General features: G+C 39.1%; 4 protein-coding genes across 6 annotated transcripts in view; 1 reads left to right on the top strand and 3 right to left on the bottom strand.

Annotated features, from left to right (window-relative positions):
- Positions 1 to 15,396, bottom strand: part of LOC146475486 (exosome RNA helicase MTR4-like) — a 31,850-nt gene extending 16,454 nt beyond the window's left edge. The window contains exons 1-14 of the mRNA XM_085115889.1: positions 15,159 to 15,396; positions 8,655 to 8,721; positions 8,470 to 8,532; positions 7,355 to 7,467; positions 7,177 to 7,237; positions 6,163 to 6,276; positions 5,184 to 5,216; positions 3,819 to 3,876; positions 3,034 to 3,158; positions 2,152 to 2,250; positions 1,655 to 1,751; positions 876 to 1,007; positions 303 to 382; positions 3 to 113 (exon numbers count right to left, since the gene is read on the bottom strand). Coding sequence (XP_084972015.1) covers positions 3 to 113; positions 303 to 382; positions 876 to 1,007; positions 1,655 to 1,751; positions 2,152 to 2,250; positions 3,034 to 3,158; positions 3,819 to 3,876; positions 5,184 to 5,216; positions 6,163 to 6,276; positions 7,177 to 7,237; positions 7,355 to 7,467; positions 8,470 to 8,532; positions 8,655 to 8,721; positions 15,159 to 15,382 — 1,377 coding nt within the window. The 5' untranslated portion in view covers positions 15,383 to 15,396. The remainder of the gene's footprint in view (positions 1 to 2; positions 114 to 302; positions 383 to 875; positions 1,008 to 1,654; positions 1,752 to 2,151; positions 2,251 to 3,033; positions 3,159 to 3,818; positions 3,877 to 5,183; positions 5,217 to 6,162; positions 6,277 to 7,176; positions 7,238 to 7,354; positions 7,468 to 8,469; positions 8,533 to 8,654; positions 8,722 to 15,158) is intronic.
- Positions 15,397 to 16,694: 1,298 nt separating this feature from the next.
- On the top strand, positions 16,695 to 19,499 carry LOC146475485 (carbohydrate sulfotransferase 2-like). Its single transcript, XM_085115908.1, has 2 exons — positions 16,695 to 16,857; positions 17,824 to 19,499. Exon 2 carries the CDS (start codon positions 17,843 to 17,845, stop codon positions 18,983 to 18,985), a length of 1,143 nt encoding a protein of 380 aa, XP_084972034.1. The 5' UTR covers positions 16,695 to 16,857; positions 17,824 to 17,842; the 3' UTR covers positions 18,986 to 19,499.
- Positions 19,500 to 19,821: 322 nt separating this feature from the next.
- On the bottom strand, positions 19,822 to 24,594 carry LOC146475484 (carbohydrate sulfotransferase 3-like). The gene is made up of 2 exons (XM_085115909.1): positions 24,281 to 24,594; positions 19,822 to 20,784 (listed from the first exon to the last, which is right to left on the bottom strand). The coding sequence occupies exons 1-2, from the start codon at positions 24,515 to 24,517 to the stop codon at positions 19,930 to 19,932; spliced, it is 1,092 nt and encodes a 363-aa protein (XP_084972035.1). The 5' UTR covers positions 24,518 to 24,594; the 3' UTR covers positions 19,822 to 19,929.
- LOC146475481 (leucine-rich repeat-containing protein 42-like) overlaps positions 20,666 to 25,675 on the bottom strand; it is a 62,405-nt gene continuing 57,395 nt past the window's right edge. The window contains exon 5 of one of the 3 annotated variants that reach the window (XM_085115901.1): positions 20,666 to 20,784. The gene's annotated coding sequence lies outside the window, so the exon portion shown is untranslated. Of the gene's footprint in view, positions 20,785 to 24,314; positions 24,447 to 24,476; positions 24,618 to 25,675 lie in introns of those variants that run through there. The other 2 variants (XM_085115904.1, XM_085115903.1) reach the window with 2 other exon arrangements.

Raw genomic sequence — 25,675 nt, 5'->3', positions numbered from 1 at the left:
ACCTTGATCAAACCTTCTGAAAAAAGGATTTCAATTGTCTCTTTCAAAATCGGCAGCAGCCCAGAGTGGTGGATGCCAATACCACGCTTCAACAGTGGTAGAACATGTTCCACCTAAGACAAAAAATTGAGTTCTTTTAGTTCACAGATGAGAGAACAACTGATTCCTATGAATTTGTTGAAAAGCATAGCTACAAAGTTCTACACATTTGTCCAGTAAGAGTCTCCCACGCTTGGTCTTAATAATTTCAAGGGAAACGCAAGGCATTCATGGAAAACAGAGAAGACAGATGACATCCTTACTTGGGGAAGTGTTTTGTCTTCATCTGACAAACAGTCTATAGCATTGTTAAATACTTCTTCCACTAACTTCTTTTCCTGACCTAAAACCAAGGGGATGAAAATGAATTTAGTAAAAATATGATTCTGCTCATTCACTTCACATGCCACTGGTTTTAGTGGAGATCACCAAATTAATGGCCTAACAGTGGCGGGAAGTTTAGCCTTCTACTGATCCTATCTTGTTCTAAGGTCTGTTGGACATTAGCATTCTACACTATTATCCTCCTTATCGGTCATCATCATTAACAATCATTGTTCTCATTATCACGCCAATCATCATCATCAGCACTAATATTCTCATTATTATTCATATCTTCCTCACCATCACCAACATTATCATTGTCATTGTCAACATCATCATCTGATCATAAAAATGTTGTCACCATTACACTGTCATCATTATAATCATCATGATCACAATAATTATCACCATCCGCATTCTCACCCTCTCTCCTTGTTAACATGCATCTCCTCATCATCAACATCACATACATGTAGTTCATAGTTGATAATTGAAATCATCATATCAATCACCTGAATTGAAGTCCAGTTTTGACATCTGCAGAGCATATGCTTCACATTCCTTTTTGCTGAAGCTAAAGATGATTACTGGTTGGAAATTCCTCTCCATGATCATTTTCACAATTTTAAAACAGTTAGAAGGACCTACAACAAAACAGTTGAAAAATTAACACAGTATATTTATCATTTTCTACAGGTGTGAAATCTTTGTATTTTCAAGCTTAAAGCATCAATTAATGAGCTTGGAGAAAAAAGATTGTTAGTAGGTGATGCATTTGTCACTCTACAGTGTATTAAATTTTTTAATTTTATTTGAAATTTCCTCAGTTTGGAGAATGAGAACTCTTCATTTTTGCAGCTGAGTTCAAGTTGGATATAAGTGCCTGCACAAATCACTGCTTGTGAATCATGTTTCAAACTCCTGGTGAGATGTACTGTAAATTTACAAGGTATTGACTTGGCTTCACAGATTTTGTTAAGGACATGGTCTGTATCTTCTGTAAGACACACTGTTGGCTGAAAAGGATTGTTATCATTGAAGAAACCAATGTGAAATATGACTTACAAATGGATAAGGCAGTTAGTTTCTAGGTGCTGCGTCGGTGCGGAGTAGAAACAGAAGTTTAGCTTATCAACAGAGTTGATAACTAAATTAATTGACCACCATAAAGAGATTTGAGTGCTGAGGTTTCAAGAGTTAATCCTTCATCAGAGCGAATGACCTTTTAATAGTTATCAAGTAACTCTGCAAGAGAGGTCTTTCATACATAAGATATCCCCTCACTGCATACCTTTAGTTCCTCCTTTCCGTCCCCTTTGTGAACCTGGATCACCACCTTCCCTTATAACAGCCATGGCTTTCTGGAAATTTTCTTCACGAAACTCTCCCTAAAAGAAAATTATTATCAACATGTGCATTATTGTACACATCTGAACCATAAAGGTGACTTCCTCTGGTGTTGTCAAAATGTCAATCAGTGTCACCAACAGCCATTCCAGGTACTCTGTACAGTGTATATCATCATCATCATCATTATCATCATCATCATCATCATCATCATCATCATCATCATCATCATCATCATCATCATCATCATCATCATCATCATTTGTCATTATCATCTAGAGAATGTGACCACAAGCCTTCTCTACTCATGGTTATCCCTGGCCAAGCTGTCGATTTGCATTTGCTTTGGCCCAAGTAATCTGTACATGTCCCTGTCACTCAAACTGGGTTATGGGGTAAAAAAAAAATTTAATCAAAAGGTTGAATCAACGGTTAACGCACCTTCTCATCTTCTACGAGAAACAGTCCATCGCCACCAGCAGGATAGATGTAATGCTGCAGAGGAGTCGGCCTGAAGTCTGTATACACCACATGGCATGGCTGGAAGACATAAACAAGACTTCACATTTATAATGACCAGTTGATAATGATTTTCCTTCTACAATGTACAGTAAACATGTACATGTATGTGTCAGGGCCGCCATTGCGTGTTCCATTGTTGTTCCATTGTTGTTAGTGTTTTGAACTTTCTATACATTTGTCTGTATAGCGAACCAGCCGTGAACTGCTACTAAAAATAGTTTGCGGGAAAAAAAATACGGGGAAATGTATGGAAAGTTCAAAACACGACTGGACACTTTCTGGCACAATTTTTTTTCTTAAAATCCTTTTCCTAGTGCCAAAAGTTTCCAATTAATGAATTTTTCAGAAGCAATGTTTTATGAAAATAATTTGACATCAGATTTCCACACAAACACGGTTAGTTCAAGACTGTTTACCTACTCATTAAAATGGCGTCGAAAACCGTGATAAGGCCTATTAAGATTTAGCATTATATAATATAAATTAAAGGAATTACAAGGTGCATGTAAACAAGGGAACATCAGTTTGATAAATTCTCAACACCAAACCTAAACACTTAATTTTTGTCAATGACGTTGAGGAGTGACAGAACTTTCTCATTCATTTTTTTCTTATTGATATTCATAATGGTGGAAGAAAAGCATGGTGTAATTAATATACTCTATAATCTAGCTGTTCAGGACTGTGGAGTTTTGGATTCAAGTAGTTGCTCTTCTGCATTTGGGTCAAATTTCGATTCATTAGAGTCATTAAACCATTGGAATATGCATTTTAATATTGAGGCATGCTTCAGGACAGTACCTGTTTATGGAGATGTGCAATCCACTCAGCAAACTGTCTGGCATTTGGTATAGTGGCTGATAGAAAGACATAATGAACATTGTCTGGTAACAGAATAATGGTCTCCTCCCACACAACACCTCTCTCTGAAAACAGAACAAGAAAAAAAAGACAACATTACTGTAGGCAGCGATCACTTGGCCAACTACAGTGCTGCCCTTAGTAGGTCATAATGAGAACAAAGATAAAGTACAAAAACAAATGAATTAATACAAAAATGCTCCACTACATGCCTCTCAACCTCAAAACACCAAAAATCTGGAGACTGAGGTAAAAAAATCTAGAGATTAATTGACCAGCAGACAAAATCAAGTAAACACAGGTGCTAATCAAAAAATTTGTGCAATTTCTGCCATTTTGGAAATGTGAGTGACCAAAATGCAAGAGACTGGTAATGAAAAGCTAATTTGGCACATGTCTTCTATATATGGTCATGGACTGTGTTTCCAGCAAACAGACGGATAAACTTAAGGTTGTTTACTAACTTAATGGATCGATTTGCACAGAATTAGCACAAGAACGTCACCTGGCAAGCAAGCCAAAAATGAAATTATAGAAGGAAATTGTATCCTTATAATTTTAGCTTGTGACTCTGTTTATCTGAGATTTTTGTGTCTTGTCGTGAGACCAGAGACTGCACTGAAAACTGTTTAAGTGTGTCACGGCAAAATTGTGAGAGTTGGGAGGTCTGCCGCTATGAAAATTTTTTTATACTACTAGCCAATGGTAGATGTATGCAACCATACCTTTGTCTCTCATGTAGTGAATTTCATCAAACACAACCCAAGCTACTTCTCTCATTATCTGCACAAGTGAGGAACAAAAGAGGTAGTTGAAGCAAAGATTTCAAGTAGTCTACATGAGCTTCAATTGGTCTTTTTAATTTCTATAATACACAACCCTTACAAGTCTTAGGATTCACAGAGATACATGTGCAGGAAGGGGGGCGGGGGGGGGGGGGGACACACAACAGATCTAGACTATTATTAGGAACAAGTGTTATGAGACGCAGTGCTGTCAGTAAGTTTTGAAGTAGACATCCCCACTGGGAAAGTAGGCGGCAGGCTACTTTTCAAACGCCGAAGGCGCGAGCTTCCTAGGGGGTCTGGAGGCATGCCCCCCCCCCCTCCAGAAAATTTCGAAATTTAGATGCTTAGAAATGCTATTTTCAATGTTTTCCAGATAGTATTTGGGCCTTAAGAACAATCAAAATTAAGACTATATTAACCATATTCTATGTTTATTACAACCGCTCTTTTCCTCAAAATCTCAATTACTGGCTTTTAGAAAAGAGTGAAATGATAAATCTTCAAATGCTGATTAAAAAAAAAAATACATTCATGTTTTGGCACATGCGAAAGCCTGGGATCTAGTCCTGTGAAAATGTCCCAGGCGTTCCACGACCCTTCGATCACCTTGATCTGCTTGACAGTCGATCTGCTTCAACTTTTTATACTTCCACCGAAAGGTTAACACGTTTAAAACTCCTGAAATGTGCCTTTACTTAGACTCAGCCGTTTGAGCCGGATGTTTTACAATTATTTTTGCGGTATCTTTTCACTATTTTAAGCCGGTTTCTTACTGGATCCCGTTCTCTGAAAATGTCGCAGGCGTTCCATGACCCCTTCGATCAATTTCCATTGCGCGTGGCAAAGGTAAACACGTTTAAAACTCCTGAAATGCGCCTTTATTTCGACTCAGACGTTTGAGGCAGATGTCTCTTATTACTTTTGTTGGATCTTTTCCTTATTTTAAGCTTCTTACGAAAATTGACAGTAAAGTGAGCCGAAAGTAGCCGGCCGAAGATTGACCAGTAGCCGGCTGTTTTGGCCGGCTACCGGCCCTTATTGACAGCACTGGAGACGGGAGGTATAGTTTATCATCCTTATCCAAGAAGACTACGTAGAATGTCTAATTGTTTGCAGATGTCATTACAAAGGCAGCACTTTCTCCTCATTTGTTTAAAGACCCAGTACTGGTCCAGCTGGGGTTTGAACCTGCGACCTCCTGCACGGTAGTCCAGTGCTCTCCCAACTGAACTAACCAGTCAACAGCAAATACAATATTATTTACTTGGACATACATATATAAATTATCTACAGGTACCATACCTCAGAACCTCTGTAAAGCATGTTTCGCAGAATCTACAATTTGTAAAAAAGAAGCATTACTTGACAGCTGGCATCATGGCCAGTTGTAATAATACTTGATACTTGATGAGGTAAAATAATTCTCAAGGCCGTTGCCTAAGAAAATTTCAAGGAGCCCACAAGGCCAAAAGCCAAGTAGTTAGGAACCCAACATGTGAAGTGTTAGGTGTTGGTGCAAACAATTGGTATACAGCCTCATTATTGTGTAAGAAACATAAGCTCCTTAATTATGTTATGATTTAAGGACTCAAATTCACCCAGCAAACTCACATGTATGACTTAAGCCTAAAATTAACTGAACTACACTGTAACTGTTAGTAATGATTTCTTTTCTGACCTCTGTTTTAAGGTAAACAAAAGATCTGACATGATACTGTATATAACAAGTCTGTAGGTCAAAGCAGAGCATTTTTTGATAAATTTGGATTCCACAGTGTAGCAGCTTTAGAAACAGTCTAACTTATTGGTCCGCACAGAAGAACAGCGCAAGTGATAATTTCGCCTTTAGAATCCAAACTGTCATAGAATATTAGGGAGCTAAAAGCAACGACGACGGCGACAGCAACGAGAACGTCCAAAAAAACAATAGGCTTAATTACCAAAAAAGTAACTCTGCACGTGCATTACACTTTTTGGCACATTTCCTTGCTGTCACTGCATGACTAGGATGTGAAATTTCCTGATGTTACGTTTTACGGAGGACGTAAATACACAATAATAAATTTTAATTTCTCTTTCTAAACTTAGATGCAGTCTCCAAGAATTCAACTCCAGAAAATTTCGCCTACAGTGCATTTGACATTTTAAAGCGTGTTGGAATTATCATGACGACGTTTGAAAAAATGCGAATTAGTTTTAATAGTGACATTTTCACTGCCGTCGCCATAGTCATTGCTAAAGCTCCCTATTTTCTCCAAAAAGGCATTTTATCATTGCTCACCTCAGTTGTCATGACAAGTGCACTGGCACTGGGATTTATGGTGACATCTCCCGTCATCAGACCCACATCCTGGAATTCTTCATACAACTCACGATACTTTTGGTTGCTAAGAGCCTTTAAATAAAATAATATTAGTAGGAATCAAAGAGAAGTTACAGTGCACATGTACTGTCTTGTACACATATACAGTACCATGCAAATGTAAGTTGACAGTCCCTCGAAACTCGAACTTCGTGACTCGATCCTCAAACTCCAAAGCTTCGAGAATCAAGGCTTGAGTCAAGTGCATCGAGTATTGAGTTGAGTGCATCAAGTTTCGAGACAGGGAAACAAAGAACTTTTTGTGAAAGTTGCTCTAAGCTATCGATTCTCGATAGCTTCGAGGATCGAGGATCGAGTTTTGAGTCAAGACTGTCAACTTACATTTTCAAGGTGCTGTATGTAATTCCCAATAGCTTAAAAGGGGGAACATACATGTAAGTTACTTGCTGTAAAGTTATAAAAAGACACTGTCAGTTCAGAGCTGAATACAGGCCCCAGTTGTTCAAGGAGTAGATAACTTTATCCCGCACATAAAATGCATTAGTTGGAGTACATCATTTTTATCTGCTGGATAGAGATTTTTTGCTCTTTGAACAACTGGGGCCAGAAATATTCATGGCAAATGCCAGGGGTGTAGACTTAATTGGTTGCATGCCTATTGATAAAGCAGGTGGGACATTTTCACATTAAAGAAAATAATAAACTCCAAGTAATTATTTGTGTTCTGTAGAAATTTCAGCTTGTGATATAAGATCTCTTTTGGATGGTGAAATTTGCCAGGACATGTAGCTGGTCTAGAGACCAGGTCTGAAATAGGTATTAATTTTAGAGACTAGGTCTGAAAAAGGGTCCCGGAAAATGACATATTTTGGTCTGAAACAGGGTCAGAGTTTGGAGAACAGGGCAGCACACCGAAACCTAAAATTCAGAGGAGTAACTCCCATCCCTGGGTTAATCTTACACATTGTTTACCTTGATAGGTGTAGTGTAGATTACTCTTTGTTTGTTCTGTAGTGACATAGCAATGGCGTACCTAATCAAAATATAACACATGATTGGTGTTGATTTTAAAGGAAAATATCTGAAAGACAAACAGACGAACAAGAAAGAACCGATAAAATTATTATTTCACAGTTGAAAACACTCTTACTCTGCCACAACTGTTTTTCCCGCAGACGTGTGTGCAGAAACTAGGACAGACTGGTTGTTTTCCAAGCATTTAAGTGATTCTTTCTGGAAAGGATCCAAGATGAAGGGATATTCCTGAGAAAATCAAGCAATGACAAAAATTAAAATCAACCAAACAGCTTGTGGCCAGAACTCACCCAGCTTCTTTACAGCATGAAGCAACTATGTAGATGTAGGAGGATCACTACTCTCCCCTGGATGGGATGCTCCTGGGGGGGGGGGGGGGGGGTTTACTCCCATATAACAGGCAATATGGGTATGTGCAGCTGTGAAGGGCAGGGTTTTCAAGCAGTTTAGTGTGGGATAGGGTATAGAAATCAGAGAGTTTTGGTCTAGAATAGGGTATCATTTTCCAGGATATTGATCAGATGCTTGAACAATTTAGTCTGGACTAGGTTTCCCAGGAATTGATCATGACACTTAAAAATGCGATTTAGTTGTTGTAATTGTAGAAGATTTTGTTTTGGCTGGACTGTGATAATGACTGAGTTTCTGGAAAATAGTGAGTCTGGGATAGGGTATGGATTTTAAGTCTTTAGTCTAGTATAGGGTTACAAAATGCAGGTGAACTTGGTCTGGTTTAGGGAAAGGGTTTCAGAGTCCCAGCAGAACACCTCCACCCAAAATGTTTGGAGAAACCCCCCCCCCCCCCCCCCCACCTCAGGGGATGCTTTGCATTAAGGACGGTGCCTACTATTATTACTGCGCATACGTTCTGTGCATCTCGAGATACCCGGGTTTTCATTTGGGTAGTGCTCACTAATACAGGGATATTTTTGCACGCTTTAAAACTATGCGGAGAAAGCAGAACTTAGCAAGTGCTCTTGGTATTCCAATGAAAATTGGGGGTAACTATGCATTTTTCAGAGATAATTAAGCTTCAATTTAGGAAAAACTGCCATACACTTCTTTACATTTTCAAATGGCGCCTTTTAGAAATATTATATGCGTGGTTACCCCCAATTTTCTTTTTGGATTCCAATAGCCCTTGCAAAGGTCTGCTTTTCCCGCACAGTCATAAACCGCACAAAAATACTTCTGTATTAGTAGGCACCGTCCTTAAATAGTGCACTATACCTTGGCTTGTTTTGCTGCTTTCTTGACCAATGGGACATACTCGCACCCTTCAGGTACCGCCACCTTTCAGAAAAAAGAAACCAGCTGATGGATACCATAATAATTCAAACAATAAAAGTTCAATTAACAAAATTAGTGCAGTTTCAAATAATTATTGATGCCCACATGCAAGCATGGGAACGTACCTCATGAGTACAAGCCTCGATTGTTTCCACGTTTATTACACTCACACGAGGTATGGATTCCAGGAGACTATGTAGAAATGAAACAAGTGTTAAATGCTGTAAAATGAAATTTAACAATGGGTTGTTATCAACAAAGAGCAGCTATAATAACAATCTTTATACAGGGAGCCCACATCACGAAAGTGATATTCAGTGGGGCCCTTGTACTTGTACATGTCCTATGGTTCATTTACTAAACATAATGTAATCAGACTTAAAAAAAGTAGTCTACCCATAAAACACAAACAATATTTGTGTTGTAAGATCAGGGCGCGATGAAAGTGCTGTCCGATAGTCCGGGGCTAGTGGAATGACTTGTCGGGCTAGCGTTTTCTTATCGCAGCTTGCCCGACGGGCAAGCACCACCATTGGTTCCTCTGTTCTGATGATGATAAATTGAGCTTTTATACCAAAAATTGTATAGCAGAAAGCTCCTGAGGGAAAAGGACAACCTTATGAGGCCAAATTATCGTAGCATGACAACGTCTTGCGCCGCATTTTAGTTGCGTCCGTAAATAGCGTCATGACTTTTCCTGTTTACATAAGCAGCTGAAATATATTTTTCGAAATGACAATATTTACCGACTGACGACCTGCAGTGCGAGACAATCAGTCTAATTAAATTTAAGAAAATCCAAATCCTGATTCTTGTTTCTATTTTAAAGCTGCCAATTCATTATTAAAACAAAAAAGGCCCACTTCATGTAAAATAAAAAAAAAACAAGAAAAAACTCGCTTGAAGAAAAGCTAGCAGACCTGGCGCCGTAATCGAGTTGCGTGTTTGTTTTTATTTTTTATCGGATGCCAACGGCGCCAGGTCTGGAAGAGCTTGTCAGCTTGACGAGCTTTGAAGAGAATTTACTCCATCGAATGTTTACAGGCTTTAGATTACAGTGGTAGTTTAATTGACCAATCGTAACGTTCATGACATTCCCAAAAATAACTGTTGTGATTTCCATAAATTTATAGTATTTTTCACCGTTGACGGGGTAAAATGTAAACATCGAAGGAACGAACCCATTCGAGTACAGAGGTTATTTTTCCTTTATTATTCCGAATGAAATTTTACTCTGAAGCAGTCATTTGCAATTTATAAAAAAAAGTCTGGTCTTACAAAGCGAAACAATTGTCATACAGGTGCATTTACTGCGTTGATTATATGCAAATTAAATAAGTCTAATTATTCTTCATAAACAATTTAATTTTGGACTAGCTCCTCAGACCTTCGGGTTAGTAATCTCAAGTAACAGCTTGCCCGAAGGGACACCTTATCTTTTCATTTTCGTCTCACCCTGAAGATACTACTGAAAACATGCTGAAGAAAAATTCATGTTAGTTCATCTGTCTAGGCAAAGTGTTCTTTATTTCACATTAAATTAAAGTATTGTAATAAAATTACATGTACAGCCGAAAATTGTGGCAAATGTTAACGTCAGCATACATGTAAACAACATATAAGCTTATGCACCGATCAACTCGAAACTTCAACATCTCCCCCCCGGGCAAACCCCGGGCATTTGAACTTTTGAAGATTAGATCGTTCAAATTCCCCCCCCCTCGGGCCAAAATGGTGTTCAAATGCCCTACGTTATCGTCGGATTTGTCTGTCAAATGCCCCTCCTAAAGAACATCGTTGTCAGCTCCTGTCATGAGCTACTACAAAAACCACAACTTTAACATTGAAACTAATGATTGGAAATTGAATTTATTAAGTCAGACAATGTCAATCAGCAAGTGTAAACTGTTCTAACTCCAAAACATGGCAAAGGTTGTTAAAATGAGTTAGCCGGCTACGTAGACTGTTCGAGTGGCAGGGTATTCTGCAGTTTAGGCCAAAGCGGCGGTTTTTCATTCGACAATGTTTTTTTTTTTCTTTAACTGTTCACTGCTGTTTTATGGCTATTCTAAAAACCTCTGCAGACTATTCTAAAAACCTCTGCAGACACAAATGCGGGAGAAAGGCGCAGCTTGACTCATTGCATAAAAAACTACATCGTTTAAAGAACTAGAAATACATATTAATTAGTTAGCCAGCTACGTAGAATGTTGTTCGAGTGGCAGGATATTCTGCAATTTAAGCCAAAGCGGTTTTTCATCCGACAGTGTTTATTTCTTTCACTATTCACTGCGGGACAAAACCGCAGCTTGACTCATTGTATAAAAAATCTACATTGTTTATATACAAATTATCTATAAAAATAATTAATATTTAAGAGCCGATTTCTGAAATTATCAAAAATCGGGCGTCAGTCGTGAAATTTCGAATTCCTTCATATTTTGCCCATATAATCTCTATAGTGAGGTATTTTCAAAAATAACGCTAAAAGTTTCGTCAGCGTGTTATTTTTTTTGAAATCGGGCAAAGTTTGAAATACGGCAAATTAGCGTCCTTTCGGTCACGAAACTTACTAAAAATTATCCATTTTCATCTCGCTCGTAGAAAGAAACGCGATGTCCTCCATTAATGAAATGTTTACAAAATATAAACACATCTCTCTTCTTCATAATGCACTAGTTAAATTTAGATAAGCTTGAAAATAGGAAATGCTTCGGCCGTTAGAAGAAACCCCATTTCGGCAGTTTGAAAATTTAGCAAATTTCATCCAATTTCAACACAAAAGAAACCCAATTGGTACGTCAAGTTTGAATTTAAAATGAAGACATTGTTGAAGCACAACCTTTGTAGTTTACTGTGTTAAAATATTTCTGGCGGCAATGCAATAGTACCCCGTCGAGAGACCAAAATGTGAAGGGTACTTTGACACGAGGAGGGCCTGTGAAACGAACAACGGCCGTCACGCCGAAATCAAGTCCTTTGATAAATTATTACTTGCAACAAAGAATATGTTTTCTATAAGCTGTACAGAAATTGCTAATAGTAGCTTATTCTCTGTTGAACTTAGTAGGATAACATTTTGTATGATTTTGTCAACTCATGTATTTTTACACATGTAAAAGTCAGGATTAGGCACATTTTGCTGTTAGTAACGTGTAATAGGAAACTGTTTACATTATTCTGCTTCGGCTACTTTCAAAAATACAACAGTCAGGAAATACCAATTAAAGTCAGAGTATTTCTAAGCTTTAATTCATCTATTGATTGAGTTTTTAAGACAGGAAAGGGAATTACTTTAGAATTATCAAGCCAAGATGGTATAAATTCACTTAGAAGAGTCAAAGTTAACAGCAGAGATCCGGCTTCATAACATAAATATTTATGAAATTGCTATAAACTGGCAGTTTATTCTAGCCCTGAATTCGAAAAACTCGCTAAGGAGGACTTACCACAGTGATCTGATCTGCAGCGCCAGTAACTCTTCAAGTTAAACGGAAAAAGTTGAAATCCTTGTAACTGCGTGACTCTGACAAACTAAGGCGTGATCAAAACCGCGTGGGACCTGGTAACCGAACTATCTTCCCACGCGCTGCGAAGGCGAACAAGTGACAAACGACAAACAATTCCGTATTTTACCTCTGTAAATATGCAGTTCTTCAAGTTCCTAAACCAGCCGTCTAGCCAAATATACTCTCCCTGTGCTTGAAAAACGTGTTTTTTCTTTGGCGGGGGTGTGGGTTGCAGGCTTGCGCGAGAGAACTAGCGGACGTTTAGAACACAGCTTAGTGCCCTCTTTTCAACAGTCACTTTATATTTCCTACTGTATGGCACTTATCTTTGCAAATATCAAGATTGAAGTGGACAGTTACTATAGTGTTTTCTAACTACAGCAAAAGGCTAACATTAATGGTTGGAGGTTCCATCTATGATACAGTAGCAAGTAGAGTAGACATTACAAGCTTTATGGGGCCACACCTGCATTTATGTCTACACGTAGCATCTTCCTTGACTGCTAAATAGTCAAATTTTTGTCTTTCAAGTGCAGATACGGAACTCGGAGAAACACAAAAAGCATGGAATGTCATTGGAGTTCTCTTTTCCTACTGGCTAATGTTCATGTGGCATAATTAAAATTATGCAAAGACACTAGCTTGTTGAACATTAGCCAGTTCAAAGCTCTCAGTTAGTGAGAACGCCCAAATTTCAAACCAAAACCCGAGGAAACAAAATCAGTGGAATTGTGCAGAGAGAGGGTGCTTTTAAATTCGGGTTCATGTTTTCGCGGTTCTCACTGTTCTGGAGCTTGGAACAGGCTAGGCTGCAAAACAGTATTTTTGTGCGCTGGTCCGTCGTGGGATCATGTGCGGTCGTTTCTTGTAGGAAAATGTGTACTCTCATCTTGCTACTGTATCATAGATGGAACCTCGAGCCAATAATGTTAGCCTTTGCTGTAGTTAGGAAACACTATAGTAACTGTCCACTTCATTCTTGATATTTGCAAAGATAAGTGCCATACAGTAGAATTTATAGAATGACTGTTGAAAAAAGGGCACTAAGCTGTGTTCTAAACGTCCGCTAGTTCTCACGCGCAAGGAACCTCCCTCCCCCTCCCCCCCCCCCCACCCCCTCCCCGCCAAGAAAAAAAAGGAGTGTTTTTAAGCACTGGGAGAGTATATTTGACTAGACGGCTGGTTTAGGAACTTGAAGAACTACATATTTACAGAGGTAAAATACGGAATTGTTTGTCGTTTGTTACTTGTTCGCCTTCGTAGCGCGTGGGAAGATAGTTCGGTTACCAGGTCCCACGCGGTTTTGATCACGCCTTAGTTTGTCAGAGTCACGCAGTTACAAGGATTTCAACTTTTTCCGTTTAACTTGAAGAGTTACTGGCGCTGCAGATCAGATCACTGTGGTAAGTCCTCCTTAGCGAGTTTTTCGAATTCAGGGCTAGAATAAACTGCCAGTTTATAGCAATTTCATAAATATTTATGTTGCGATGCGACAATCACAGCCAGATCTCTGCTGTTAACTTTGACTCTTCTAAGTGAATTTATACCATCTTGGCTTGATAATTCTAAAGTAATTTCCTTTCCTGTCTTAAAAACTCAATCAATAGATGAATTAAAGCTTAGAAATACTCTGACTTTAATTGGTATTTCCTGACTGTTGTATTTTTGAAAGTAGCCGAAGCAGAATAATGTAAACAGTTTCCTATTACACGTTACTAACAGCAAAATGTGCCTAATCCTGACTTTTACATGTGTAAAAATACATGAGTTGACAAAATCATACAAAATGTTATCCTACTAAGTTCAACAGAGAATAAGCTACTATTAGCAATTTCTGTACAGCTTATAGAAAACATATTCTTTGTCGCAGGTGATAATTTAACGAAGGACTTGATTTGTAGCGTGACGGCCGTTGTTCGTTTCACAGGCTCTCCTCGTGTCAAAGTACCCTTCACATTTTGGTCTCTCGACGGGGTACTATTGCATTGCCGCCAGAAATATTTTAACACAGTAAACTACAAAGGTTGTGCTTCAACAATGTCTTCATTTTAAATTCAAACTTGACGTACCAATTGGGTTTCTTTTGTGTTGAAATTGGATGAAATTTGCTAAATTTTTAAACTGCCGAAATGCGGCTTCTTACAACGGTCGAAGCACTTCCAATTTTCAAGCTTATCTAAATTTAACTAGTGCATATTGAAGAAGAGAGATGTGTTTATATTTTGTAAACATTTCATTAATGGAGGACATCGCGTTTCTTTCTATGAGCGAGATGAAAATGGATAATTTTTAGTAAGTTTCGTGACCGAAAGGACGCTAATTTGCCGTATTTCAAACTTTGCCCGATTTCGAAAAAAATAACTCGCTGATGAAACTTTTAACATTATTTTTGAAAATACTCCACTATAGAGATTATATGGGCAAAATATGAAGGAATTCGAAATTTCACGACTGACGCCCAATTTTTGATAATTTCAGAAATCGGCTCTTAAGCACTCTCACTTTTGAAGACCTTTTTTTTGTAAGCTTTTTTTGTAATGCTGTATCTCTTCCTTTAAACTCTTCCATCTCGTCCAAACACGTGTTTATAGCTGTTAGCAATTTCGGCGCCCCCCCAAAAAAGCAATTTAAAACCTGACACTTCCGGTTCAATTTTCCCCACCCCACCCAGGCAAGGTCAAATTCCCCACCCCCGGGAAGGTCTTAGCTGTCAAATTCCCCACTCCCGGGCACAGAAAATAGTCAAATGCCCGGGGTTTGCCCGGGGGGGGATGTTGAAGTTTCGATTTGATCGGCGCATTATATCAGTTGGTTTCATATTTTATGGCCACCGTAAAGAGATACAAAAGCTGACGATTTGAGCTTTAGCCTTTCGTCACAGCGCACTTAAAGGTGGCCAATTTATCCTATCAACTCAACTGATAAAACTACACGTAGACACTAGTAACTTTTCATCGGCGCAGTAGCTCAGTGCAGCATCACCAACTATCGTTCCTCTTCATTTGAACACATAAACAATGATCAATATGAATAATTTCTCAACTTAAGATTTCAAGCACGATAAACAACTGTTTATAGTCTAACGAGAAACACACGTGAAGAAACAGAATAAACAATCACCTTTCTAAGTCGTCCAGTTTCGCTTTCTTCGTCCCGGAGTCATCTAAAGCAAGATCGATAACATCGGGCTTAAATTCCCTTTTCTCACCAATTTGTGTAACATCTGCTGACGTCGATGGACCATCGATGTCCTCCTTTTCTTTTTTTCTCTTTTTAGTGTTGTCTGAGCCTGAATTATCCTCGAAAACAGCAAAAATGTCTTCTTCCCCGAAAGCATCCGCCATGTTTCACATGTGTGATGGGGTAAAGCCGCTGGCCATCAACTAAATTTGAGGCTGAGCTGGGGAGCTGGGACGAAGCTAATCTAAACCCAGATCTCCCACATTTTCACATTAAACCTTACGTTGAGATCTGGGTACAAGGTTAGCCATAATCAGTGGCTGAGGCCGGGGGGCCCGGGTGCCCGGTACTCCTCCCTACTCCCCCTATTTTTAGACGAAGGCGCCGAGATATTTAGAGAAGCAAGTTTAGCGTTCGAGAGCCCGCCCCTCTTACCTGAACTGCCGGCACTGATATTACAATTGTAATCCAAGGCCGGCTTGTTCGAAAGCTGATTAACGCTAATACACGATTAGAAGTTAATCAAGGTCTTCATCACGCTCCTTAAAAATGGGTTTAAAGGCTGATGTCAAGCTTAACGTAAAGAGAAGTCTAAGTCAATACTGAAGGACATAAATCTTTTGGAAGAATCTTTATTGATTAGGTATTAAACTCGAATCAAAGTTCATTTTAATCCAGGATTAGCTTAATCGGGCTTCGAACAACTGAGCCCTGCAGGGCCTGATTGTTCGAAAGGCGATTAACGCTAAGCGAAGGCCGATTATGCGCTAACGATTAAAAGTTTATGGAGGATTTCATCTCGTTCATTAAAAATGTTTTTGAAACTAAGGTCATCTTAAAGAAAAGTGTACGTCAAAACTATGGAACAAAAACCTTTTTGAATAGTCTTCATTGATTAGTAAAATTTATAAACAACTGTATTAATTGCTCGGGAAAGGATTGTCTCAAAAGATAGTCATGATGCTGTCTCTATAAACAAACAAACAACAACAACAATTTATTTACAGATTCAGATTATATAAAGGGCTTGTCCCGCAAATAGCCACAAAGCTAGTCGAGGCGGGACAAGACAAAAAAAAATTACATTAAATTACAAACATGCTGAAAAACGGAAAACTTAACTTCACATAATAACGCAGATTGAGATAAGGCTATACATCCAAATTACAAAATTTGCATAAAAAAGTCGGTTACAAAATTAAACAAAAAATCGAATGTGCATCCGGGGGCCTCAGTCTTCCTATCTTTGTTTTTCCTCCAGTCAAGCTGAGACGTCAAGAAATTCATTTTACTGTGCACTTGTAATATCTAGCAGCACTAAAATGAAAGTCAGTGACAAAGTATTGATTTTTTTCAAATCGTAAGTTAATGAAAGTACGAGAGACACTAAGCAACTGTCGATCACCAAGCAACCTCGACCAAGCGTGTAAGAATTTAGTTTTGTCCCATGCCCACAATTTTTCCTAATGTTTGAAGCTACGTGTATTTTTAACACTACTGAAGAATGCTGAATTTCAAATTGTCTTCAACCGAGGAACAATTTGGAATTATCTTTTAAATCTGACTGCACGTATAGAGGGAGGTTTGCTCAGTCCCGCAACATACAGCCGAGTTGCTGAGTATTCACAGGAAGAGCAAGGTATTATTCTTCACTTCCGTTTTTAAAATTTCGTAAGACAAATCCAGAAAAATTTCCCCTTTAGCGGGAGGGTGGCACTCACAAGGGATTGACCCAGTTATAGGAAGCTTGTTGTTCTAAACATTTCAGTCGAAACAAGGCTCAATTCTGCACGTATTTGCGGTTAACTTCAAAACTGTGTGTTTCACTTCCAAGACTGTTGGTAGCGATATTAAAGGTATCATCTTGGAAGTAGAACATTTCCGCACGTAATGGTTGTGCGTTTTCTCCCATCCTAAAACTCTGGTTAAACGGCGCATGTATAGTCGATAATAGTTAAAACTGGCTCACTTCTTTGACCACCAACGTATCGCATCCACTATCATCAAATATCGTAATTTATCATTCACTTTGAGCGTGTTTAGATGTCCATGATGATGATAGGTTTTCCCGTTTCAGTTGACCACCCGCTTAATAATTGATAACAGCGGATAGTTTTGACTATCATCAACTATTATCGTATTGTTATACTATCATGCGCCTTTTGAGCAGGACTTAAAGGACAATCCCGAACAGACGAAATTAGTTACAGCTGTCTATTTTCATGCAGTAAAAATGCAAATTCAAGTACTTTATTTGAAATTTTACATTTTCCTCTTAAGTGAAAGTGTTAACAAATGTTGAACTGGAGAGGATATCACTGATTGAAATAGCGAAATCCTTCTTGAAAAAATCGCCCTACTTCAGTAGCCTAAAATTGGTAGCCGGCTTAAATTTAACAAAATCATTGAATTCAAATGTTTAATTATGCTAATAACATCCTCGTAGACCCAACGTATAGTCATAAATCGCTCAAAGTATCTTTGAATAAGGATGCACCGAACGCATGCACAGTAGCAAAAGTAGGCACTGTCCTTACATCCGGGAGACAAGACGTCAATGAAATATTTCCAGATTAAAACAATTCACCTTTTTTCTGTTTCATAGATCTAGAGCTGGAAATAAGATGACAAAGATATACGTTTTGAAATATCTGCTTTTCTTCTTGTCCTTGAGTGTCGCCGTTTTTCTTTGCTTCTTCACAACCCACTTACTACAAGTAACGAAGCCAAGAATTTTGAAAGACAGAAGAGTGGAGAATGAAGGATCATTTTCTTCCATGCAACTACAGCGCAGACGCAGTTTGGTAATCGTCGGTCATGACCGCTCAGGGACAACTTTCATTAGCGCTATGTTCGCGAAAGATCCCCAAATTTTCCTGGTGTATGAGCCTCTATGGATTACACAAAAGTGGAGATTATATGAAGCCAGGAGATCAGATTTTGACTGCTCCGAATATGAACTCGAGGTTGTAAGTTCTATTATAAGTTGTAACTTTTCGCGGTCATCGACGTCAACGAAATTTCTATCATACGTGGGAACTCCGTGGACCGGAGCTCTGCCTGTAAATATTTTTACAACGAAAAACTTTTGCGACAATGAACAAAGCGAGGTTAACTGCCCCGCGCTTCGTAGAAATCCAGGATTTGTGGATCGCGTTTGTAAGGAAAATTTCAAACACAGCGTTGTCAAGGTTTCGCCTGTGCGGCTTCCGCAGGAAGAACTGGCTAATCTGGTTCCGCAAGTTTTACTGGAAAATCCGGATGTTGATGTGCGAATATTGCACCTGGTCAGGGACCCCAGGGGGAATATAAACTCGCGAATAAGCATAGACTGGGTCAAGGACTATCCCAACCCACTCCTTGGTAGAACCGCAAGGAAACTCTGCGACACAATTGAAGGTAATTTAGAACACGCACAAGGGGCTTTGAAAAACTTGAATCTAACCCACCGATATAAAATGGTTTTGTACAAACAGATTGCCGATGACCCAATTGGCACAGCAAAGGAAATTTACAAATTTGCTGGATTTGAAATGCCATACGAAGTAGAGGAATGGATAATTGAAAGTACGAGACCAAGCGAAGATCAACTGAAGAAAGCGCTGGAGAATCCATACTCCCCCGTTAGAAATGCGACAGGAAATGCTGATAAATGGCGGAAGGATGAATTCTTTCATAGAAATCGAGTCATCGAGAAAGAATGCAAAGATCTGATGGATTCACTCGGTTTGGAGAAAGTTCCTGAGCCAGAGGAACGGCTGAAATAATAAAACAAGATAATCTCTTTGACTTAAATTGCTATCCTTCTACAACTTGAAACAGGATCCCATGAAGTCTTGGTTGGAACAGTTTCCGAACATTGCCGAATAAAGGCGGGAAAACACGGAAATAAGACCGAATAAAGCCCGGGAAAATGTGGATCCTTTGCCAAATGCGCAACCGGTGCCAAGCGCGGGAAAACGGAACACACGTTTTGGTTTTGCTCCTAATTCAATAGGAACTATTTTGTTTGTTCTGATTGGTTAGTTGACGTGTTTACGTTTTTGAGCCAATTACAAACTGAAGCCGAGTGGTATCACCAAGCAATTTATGAGGCAATAAGGCGGGAAACACACAATTGCTCTTACTTTGGACAGAAAGCCACTTTACCTCATTAGTGCAGATTGTTGTGAGTCACTATCTATGAATAGACTTGTTTTGTTGAGCTGTGTGCTGTAAAATGTGGGTAAACATCCAATCGCTGACAAACATGAGAAACAATAAACCTAGTCTGACACTGCCTGGTGCGTGGTTCGCTTACTTTGTCATCTCTAAGAAAAAAATGAGCCTGAGTCTATGTATCCAAGCGCGGGAAAATGTGCAAATGGAGCCAAGGAGAGAAAATTGGATCGGTGCCAGACTCGGGAAAACGTGCACACCGTGTAAAGCGCGGGAAATTGTGCAACCGGTGCCAAGCGCGGGAAAACGCGCACACTGTATCAAGCCCGGGAAAATGTGTATCCGGTGCCAAGCGCGGGAAAAAGGAACGCGCGTTATGGTTCTGCTCTTCTGCAATAGGAACTGTTCTGTTTGACCTGGTTTGAACCAATTACAAATTGAATCTGAGTGGTATCGCCAAGCGATTTATCTTTTTATTCAATTCCTTGTAGCACTAACCTTATTATTCTTAATTACATCTCATAATTATACCCCTTTTGAAACAATTTACAACTTAATTCAATAAATATTCTCTCTGAAATCTTATTTTTTGTATCAGTTCAAGCAGCGGTTGGCAGGCTTTCTCTATGATACGCGTCCGTTCAAACGGGGACTCGCACCGCCATTTGTCAATATTCGCATCAGAATCTCTTATTACCGAGTATGGTTTTCTGGACTCTGTCGCAGCTTGGGTTTTGTCAGGCTTTGTCGTGTTTAAAATCCAGTCTAAAATCTTATCCGACATTTCCTGCTGTGCGAACTCGAAGATTTCTTTCGCCGTTTCAAACGGCCGCGTTGCAATGTCTCGATAGAAGATAAGTTTATACCTGTCTCTGAGAGAATCATTCAATGTTTGACCATATTGGACGTTTTTTAGGATACCATCGCAATAGCCTCGAACGTGTTGCTCAAATTGTGAATCGTTATACTCTGGAAACCATCTGAGTTTTATTCTTGAATTGATACTTGCTCTTGGGTCGCGAACAATGTGCAATAACCGAATATCAGCACCAACTGTTGGGTTAATAAGTAGTCGTATTATACTCGACAAGCTCTTACCAGGTATACGACTAGATAGTTCCTTTACCACCGTGCTATCATACCATTGTGCACATTTATTAATAAACCTTTGAAGCAGAATATATGCAGGAAAACACCTCTGTTCCCTTGTTCGGGATAAAACGCATGCCAGGTTCTCACGAGGCTTGAAGTAATAACTTCTTGGATCCAAATACCAAAATGGAGGGAAATAAATTTTCTTCCACAGAGTACTTGGTGTAAACTTGCAGGTTAAGAATGCTCGTAGCACTTGTAACTTTTGACTGTCTGAAAGGGTGTGATGTCGGAAAGGCTCGTAAACTTCGAAAATCTGTAGATGCAAAGTGAACAAACTTGATTAAAAGATTATTATGAAGCGTTTCCTGTCACCAACCTCGTTCCCAGGGCCCTCTCTCTCTTCCTCTATCCGTCGCTACGTCATCAGTAGTTGTTAACATCATCACTTGTATACGTCATCAGAAACTATACGCCTTGTACGTCACGTGACGTCAGTAGAGACCTTATAAGGGGACAACGCCGCAACTGAAAACAATAGGTTGAATGAGGAAAAACAATCGCTCTGCACGTGCGTTTTAAATTTTGGTACATTTCTTTGCCGTCCTCTGCAAAACAACATCGTGAAATGACCAAATTTTAGGTTTTCTCGAGAACGGGGCGTATGACGCACAATCTTCTTTATTTTTCCTTACTTTGACGTCGTTCATACTAATTTAGTTCCTGGAGAGTTCGCCAGCATTTTCCAAGTTAAACAAATTTAAATGATTGCGAAAGAGTTACAAAAACGAGAAGTTATATTCTTAAATGACGTTCTCGTTACCGTTGCCGTCCTCGTTTCTTAAACTCCCTATTAATAGGTGCGGTTACACTAGACCTCTTCACCAAAGCTCCCATTGGGAAAATAGCTTGGGTTGAATTCAGTCTGAGTTTTGATCCCATTTCATGCTTGCGGTTACACGCTGATAAATTGCCCAAGGGGAACGGTAAACCTTTCCCCTATTTGATGAGAGACACTGATAAACGTAAACATGAATGACACGAATCATGAAGTGTTTTCGGTAATTCTGCCGCTTTTATTACAACCTCCACCTTAAATGGGTTTAGTAGTTCAGCGTGAATTTATTTCACGCAAGAAGAGAACGTCGACGCCGACAACAAATACACTTTTTCCAGAGCTTGCAGTTTTTCGTTTTATATTTAAGAACACCCCAACTCGTTGTTCGTCATCATGGACGAACTTGGGTATTTACGCGACTACAAAATTGGTTTCAGCGACCCCTGAACGATAGGGTTCTGGACCACTGGTCGAAAGAGTGAGCCATGTTTTGATTGTTGTCGAGCTTGAAATACAGTGGCGGGTACGATTTGACCTTACGATGAACACAGCACGTAAACACGTGATTTTTAGTGTTTGGTACATTTCACTTTCTCATGGTTGCATGGTTGAGCCGCTTTGGGTTCCTATTAACCCACGGAAGGTACCTCGGGAACTGTCATGGGAAATTCTTTTGTTCTTTTTGACGCATCCATGGAAATTTCCCGAAGGCAATTTCACTCTGGGAAAATCGGTTACACACAAAAAGTTGCTTCCCCGTGGGCAACAGCCATTTACCTAAGGGTAAAATGGCTAGTGTAACCGCACCTAATGTGAATTGACCAAATTCAAGGTTTTGTGGAGGGTGATTTTTTGTTTGGTTTTGTGGAGACGGTGAATTTTTCATTCTCTCTTTTAGCCCGAACGTCCGGCACACCTGAGCCTCGCCTGAGGCATGCACCGTCCCAAAGGCGTGTCGTGTTACATCGTGATTACCCCCAATGAATGATCCTTGGGTCGTGTCATTGTCGTATTGCCCATCAATGAATTGAAATAGGGGCGGCATAATTAAGATTATCTCGTTTTTTTGGTCAAAAAATTGCCAGATTTATATCTAAATGCCTGTCTCAGTCAAAAATGAATTGCGTCTAGCTCGCTAAAAAAACGAAATCGCTGAAGTGAATTGTAATACTGAGAATGAACCACAATATAAAGTTTTCACCAAGTTTTATCAAAGACACAACGCCGGGAAGAACTTGAAAACGACTTGTTGTTTTCGGAAAACTATTAATCTCCTAGCCCTAGAATCTGAGGCCACCACCTTTGCAAGTGATGAAAGAGTGTGCTTTGAATTTTCAAGGTGTAATTTAAAATAAATGACTCAATAGCTTAATTAATTTCTACTACAATTGATTATTATTTTGGCCCCGTCCGCGTTTCAGATAAACTGAATGGTACAACACTCTACTTGGCTTTGTGAAAGTAGAAAATTGGACTCAACCAACAATCTGTCAATAATAACTGTCTTTTTTAACTTCACCATGAAATGTTTTTTAGAAGGGCAGTGGTGCCTATTTTTAGCGTCACTTTAAATAGCCAAAAAGCATATTTGTATCCATGGAAATGTTAAATCCAGTCATAAGACTTGCTGGAGGAACACACACACACACACACAAAAAAAAAAACGAAAGACCTTCCAACAGCAGTAATATTAATCTAGCTTTCAGTACATTTAATAAAGACGATTTAACTTTTTTTTTTGTTTTTCGTTTCTACCAAAAATAACCACTTAAGTGCTTTTGCAAAGACACCGAAATTTATTTAAAGGGGCGCCCTCAAGGCGATTTTGCGGTGTTTTTTGTTTTTTGTCAAAAATTCACCAAATATTTGACAAAGTGCTTTTGCAGAGACATGATATTTTTCTTGGAACAAAGAGAAGAAAATATGAAGTGATTTCTTAACGGAGGATCGGAACAGGATGTAATCAGTAAAAACTATTTAACAAATCTTCCCAAACGATGCGAAGAAATTGAAAGAACAGGCTAGGTTTTTCAAGTCACAATCCAATTACGTACTCAACTAGCCATCTGTAGCCCGCCAAAGATATAATTATCTTCTGGACTAAAAATAGGTTTGATCAGCCTTAATACGGAAGTGTAGTGAGCTAACACCATGAAATAGACTTTCTTACACTACCATTTTTTTCATACTCAAGATTTCTTTTAATCAACAATGATTTAGATACACATATACAGGCGAAAACTAATGAAAGAAAAGTCCTACGTTTCGGTGACATCGCATATTTAATTTTAGTTTGGCAATGGCGCCAAGATGTCGCCGAAACGTAGGACTTTTCTTTCGTTAAGATTTCTTTTTTCAGGATAAATACCAGGCAACCTTCAAGGGATCATCCGGTCTAGGTTATATATAAACGCGTCATAATATTTCTTAATGATGTCCTTATAAAGCATGCTATTTAGACACGTTTGTGGTTTCTGCTTAGTTGAATCTCCCTCAAGCGATTTCACGTTTAGTTCAGGAAAGATGATGCGGGCTGAGTAGATCAGTGGTGAAGTTCAAAATACAGTGTTTGGTTGCGAACAGATTTAAACGGTATTTTGCAAAGATTGAGCGCATAGAAGCGGCCTTCGGTCTAACATGAGACTGCGCAAATATACACCATGACAAATGCGATTTTATAAAGTGGATCGGTCGGTTTGCGGGAAAAGGTCTGCTTGCCTTCGTTGATCAGTTATTTTAGGGGCATGATCGCTTATAAAAAAACATAAATACGTCGTTCGGCTGTGAAGGGGATTTACCGAGGTAATCGCGTTGAAGAAACATGACCGCTTGCCCGAGATTTTTTTAAAGCCTTCGACGCAGAACTTGCTCGATGCCGGTGGAACTTATGTTAGTGGTCTCTCAGAGAATCTACCCTTTTTGAACTCTTATGATTCGAAACTGTGATCAATTAAACGCAAAATCTTGGACTTACCCGTTCGCCGTTCGCAATCATCTTCGACACAAAACTAGTCCCTGATCGCCCCTGGCCGATAATAAGTAAACTCTTTCTTGGTGGCTGTAAATTTGAGGCCAAAACGCCTTCGGTGACCGCGTACTTTGCCAAGGTCTTCGCAGTTGGAAGAAGAAAATTGTAAGAGCTGAACAGGAAGATGAATACCGCTACTATGGCGACTGCGAAGTAACGGCAGCAATACATCTTCTGCGGCATAATGACCCACGCTCTAGTTCGAAGTATCTTACTGGCTGAAGCCTGGAGGAAACCTAGCTCGGAGAAACCGAGAAAATCCCTTGGCAGTTCGACCTTTGCTCTATAAAAGGAGATTTAACCTAATTTGTGTCAATAACGCCTCACTCGTGGGCAACGATAAAAGTGTTGACAAAGAAACATTCTGAATAATTCAATTTGGCTCTTTAAATTAACAGGGCATAATTTTTCACATGCATTTATAAATGTAGATGACAGTAGCCTCGACGCAGAAATAAGGTGTGGTAATTAAAACTGCGCTACTCAAATAAATGAACGCAAATTTTTGCCGAAAGTTGATGTAGCCTAGACACCTATAAATATTGTTTACAGAGAAAATAATTTTCGAGAGTGACTAAAAATTGAATCAACTGTAGCCTTTTGAAGCTTGTTTAACTTCATTAACGCTACGAGTTTGAGAGAGGATCATGCAAGGCACAGCTGATCAGGTCGAATTGTGCAATTTGCTTTTCTCTTTTTAAAAAAAACTTTAACAATGAAATAAGCCCCGCCTCGGCCACGCTTGTAAATAGCCAGCTGGTTTGCCTCCTGCCAGTTGGGATTTTTAACATGTTATGTTCGACTCGATTATTATCTGTTCCCGTTATTCATGAGTGGAACTGAATGCCTCAGTGCAAACTAGAGTTGGGTAGCTAAGTGCATTTCCACTAAGTGCATTTAATTTTTAATTTTAATTAAGTAGAATTGAAGAAAAAAATCATTTACTTTCGATTAAGGTGACTGACAAAATCTTGACCTGCATATTCATAAACCACACAAAAATACTTCTTAATTAGTAGGCACTGTCCTTAACTGTGCAGTGTATGTTTAAGTGCTAAACTGCTAAAGTGAACTCGTGAATTTTCGTACTGCCATAATAGCGAGTCTATGTGCCTCAAACGAATAAAACAACTGTAAGTTGATTTGAGACGAAAAAAAAAGACTCCTCATCAGTTTATTCTATTTTCTTGTCCTGTTTGCTCAAATTTCATCCGAAACATCTGAATAAATATTGCTGTGTGGACGCTAAATTTTATCGGTCCTTACGCCGAATTTTGTCGCTATGGTGCCCAAATCGCGGGATAAACTTTATTAACGATACACTTTCTCAGAGCAGTTTTC

Source organism: Pavona decussata, unplaced genomic scaffold, assembly GCF_977016875.1.
Source record: "Pavona decussata unplaced genomic scaffold, jaPavDecu1.1 SCAFFOLD_84, whole genome shotgun sequence".
Taxonomy (NCBI): Eukaryota; Metazoa; Cnidaria; class Anthozoa; order Scleractinia; family Agariciidae; genus Pavona; species Pavona decussata.
The sequence above is the reverse complement of the archived record's forward strand: the minus strand, read 5'-3'. Positions and strand labels throughout refer to the sequence as shown.

What these genes read in the sequence shown, in the direction of transcription:
- LOC146475485 (XM_085115908.1), top strand. Translation starts at nt 17,843, where the DNA reads ATGACAAAGATATACGTTTTGAAATATCTGCTTTTCTTCTTGTCCTTG.
- LOC146475484 (XM_085115909.1), bottom strand. Translation starts at nt 24,517, where the DNA reads ATGCCGCAGAAGATGTATTGCTGCCGTTACTTCGCAGTCGCCATAGTA. An exon ending in TGATTGCGAACGGCGAACGG is followed by an intron (nt 20,785 to 24,280) that starts GTAAGTCCAAGA and finishes TTGCATCTACAG; the next exon opens with ATTTTCGAAGTTTACGAGCC.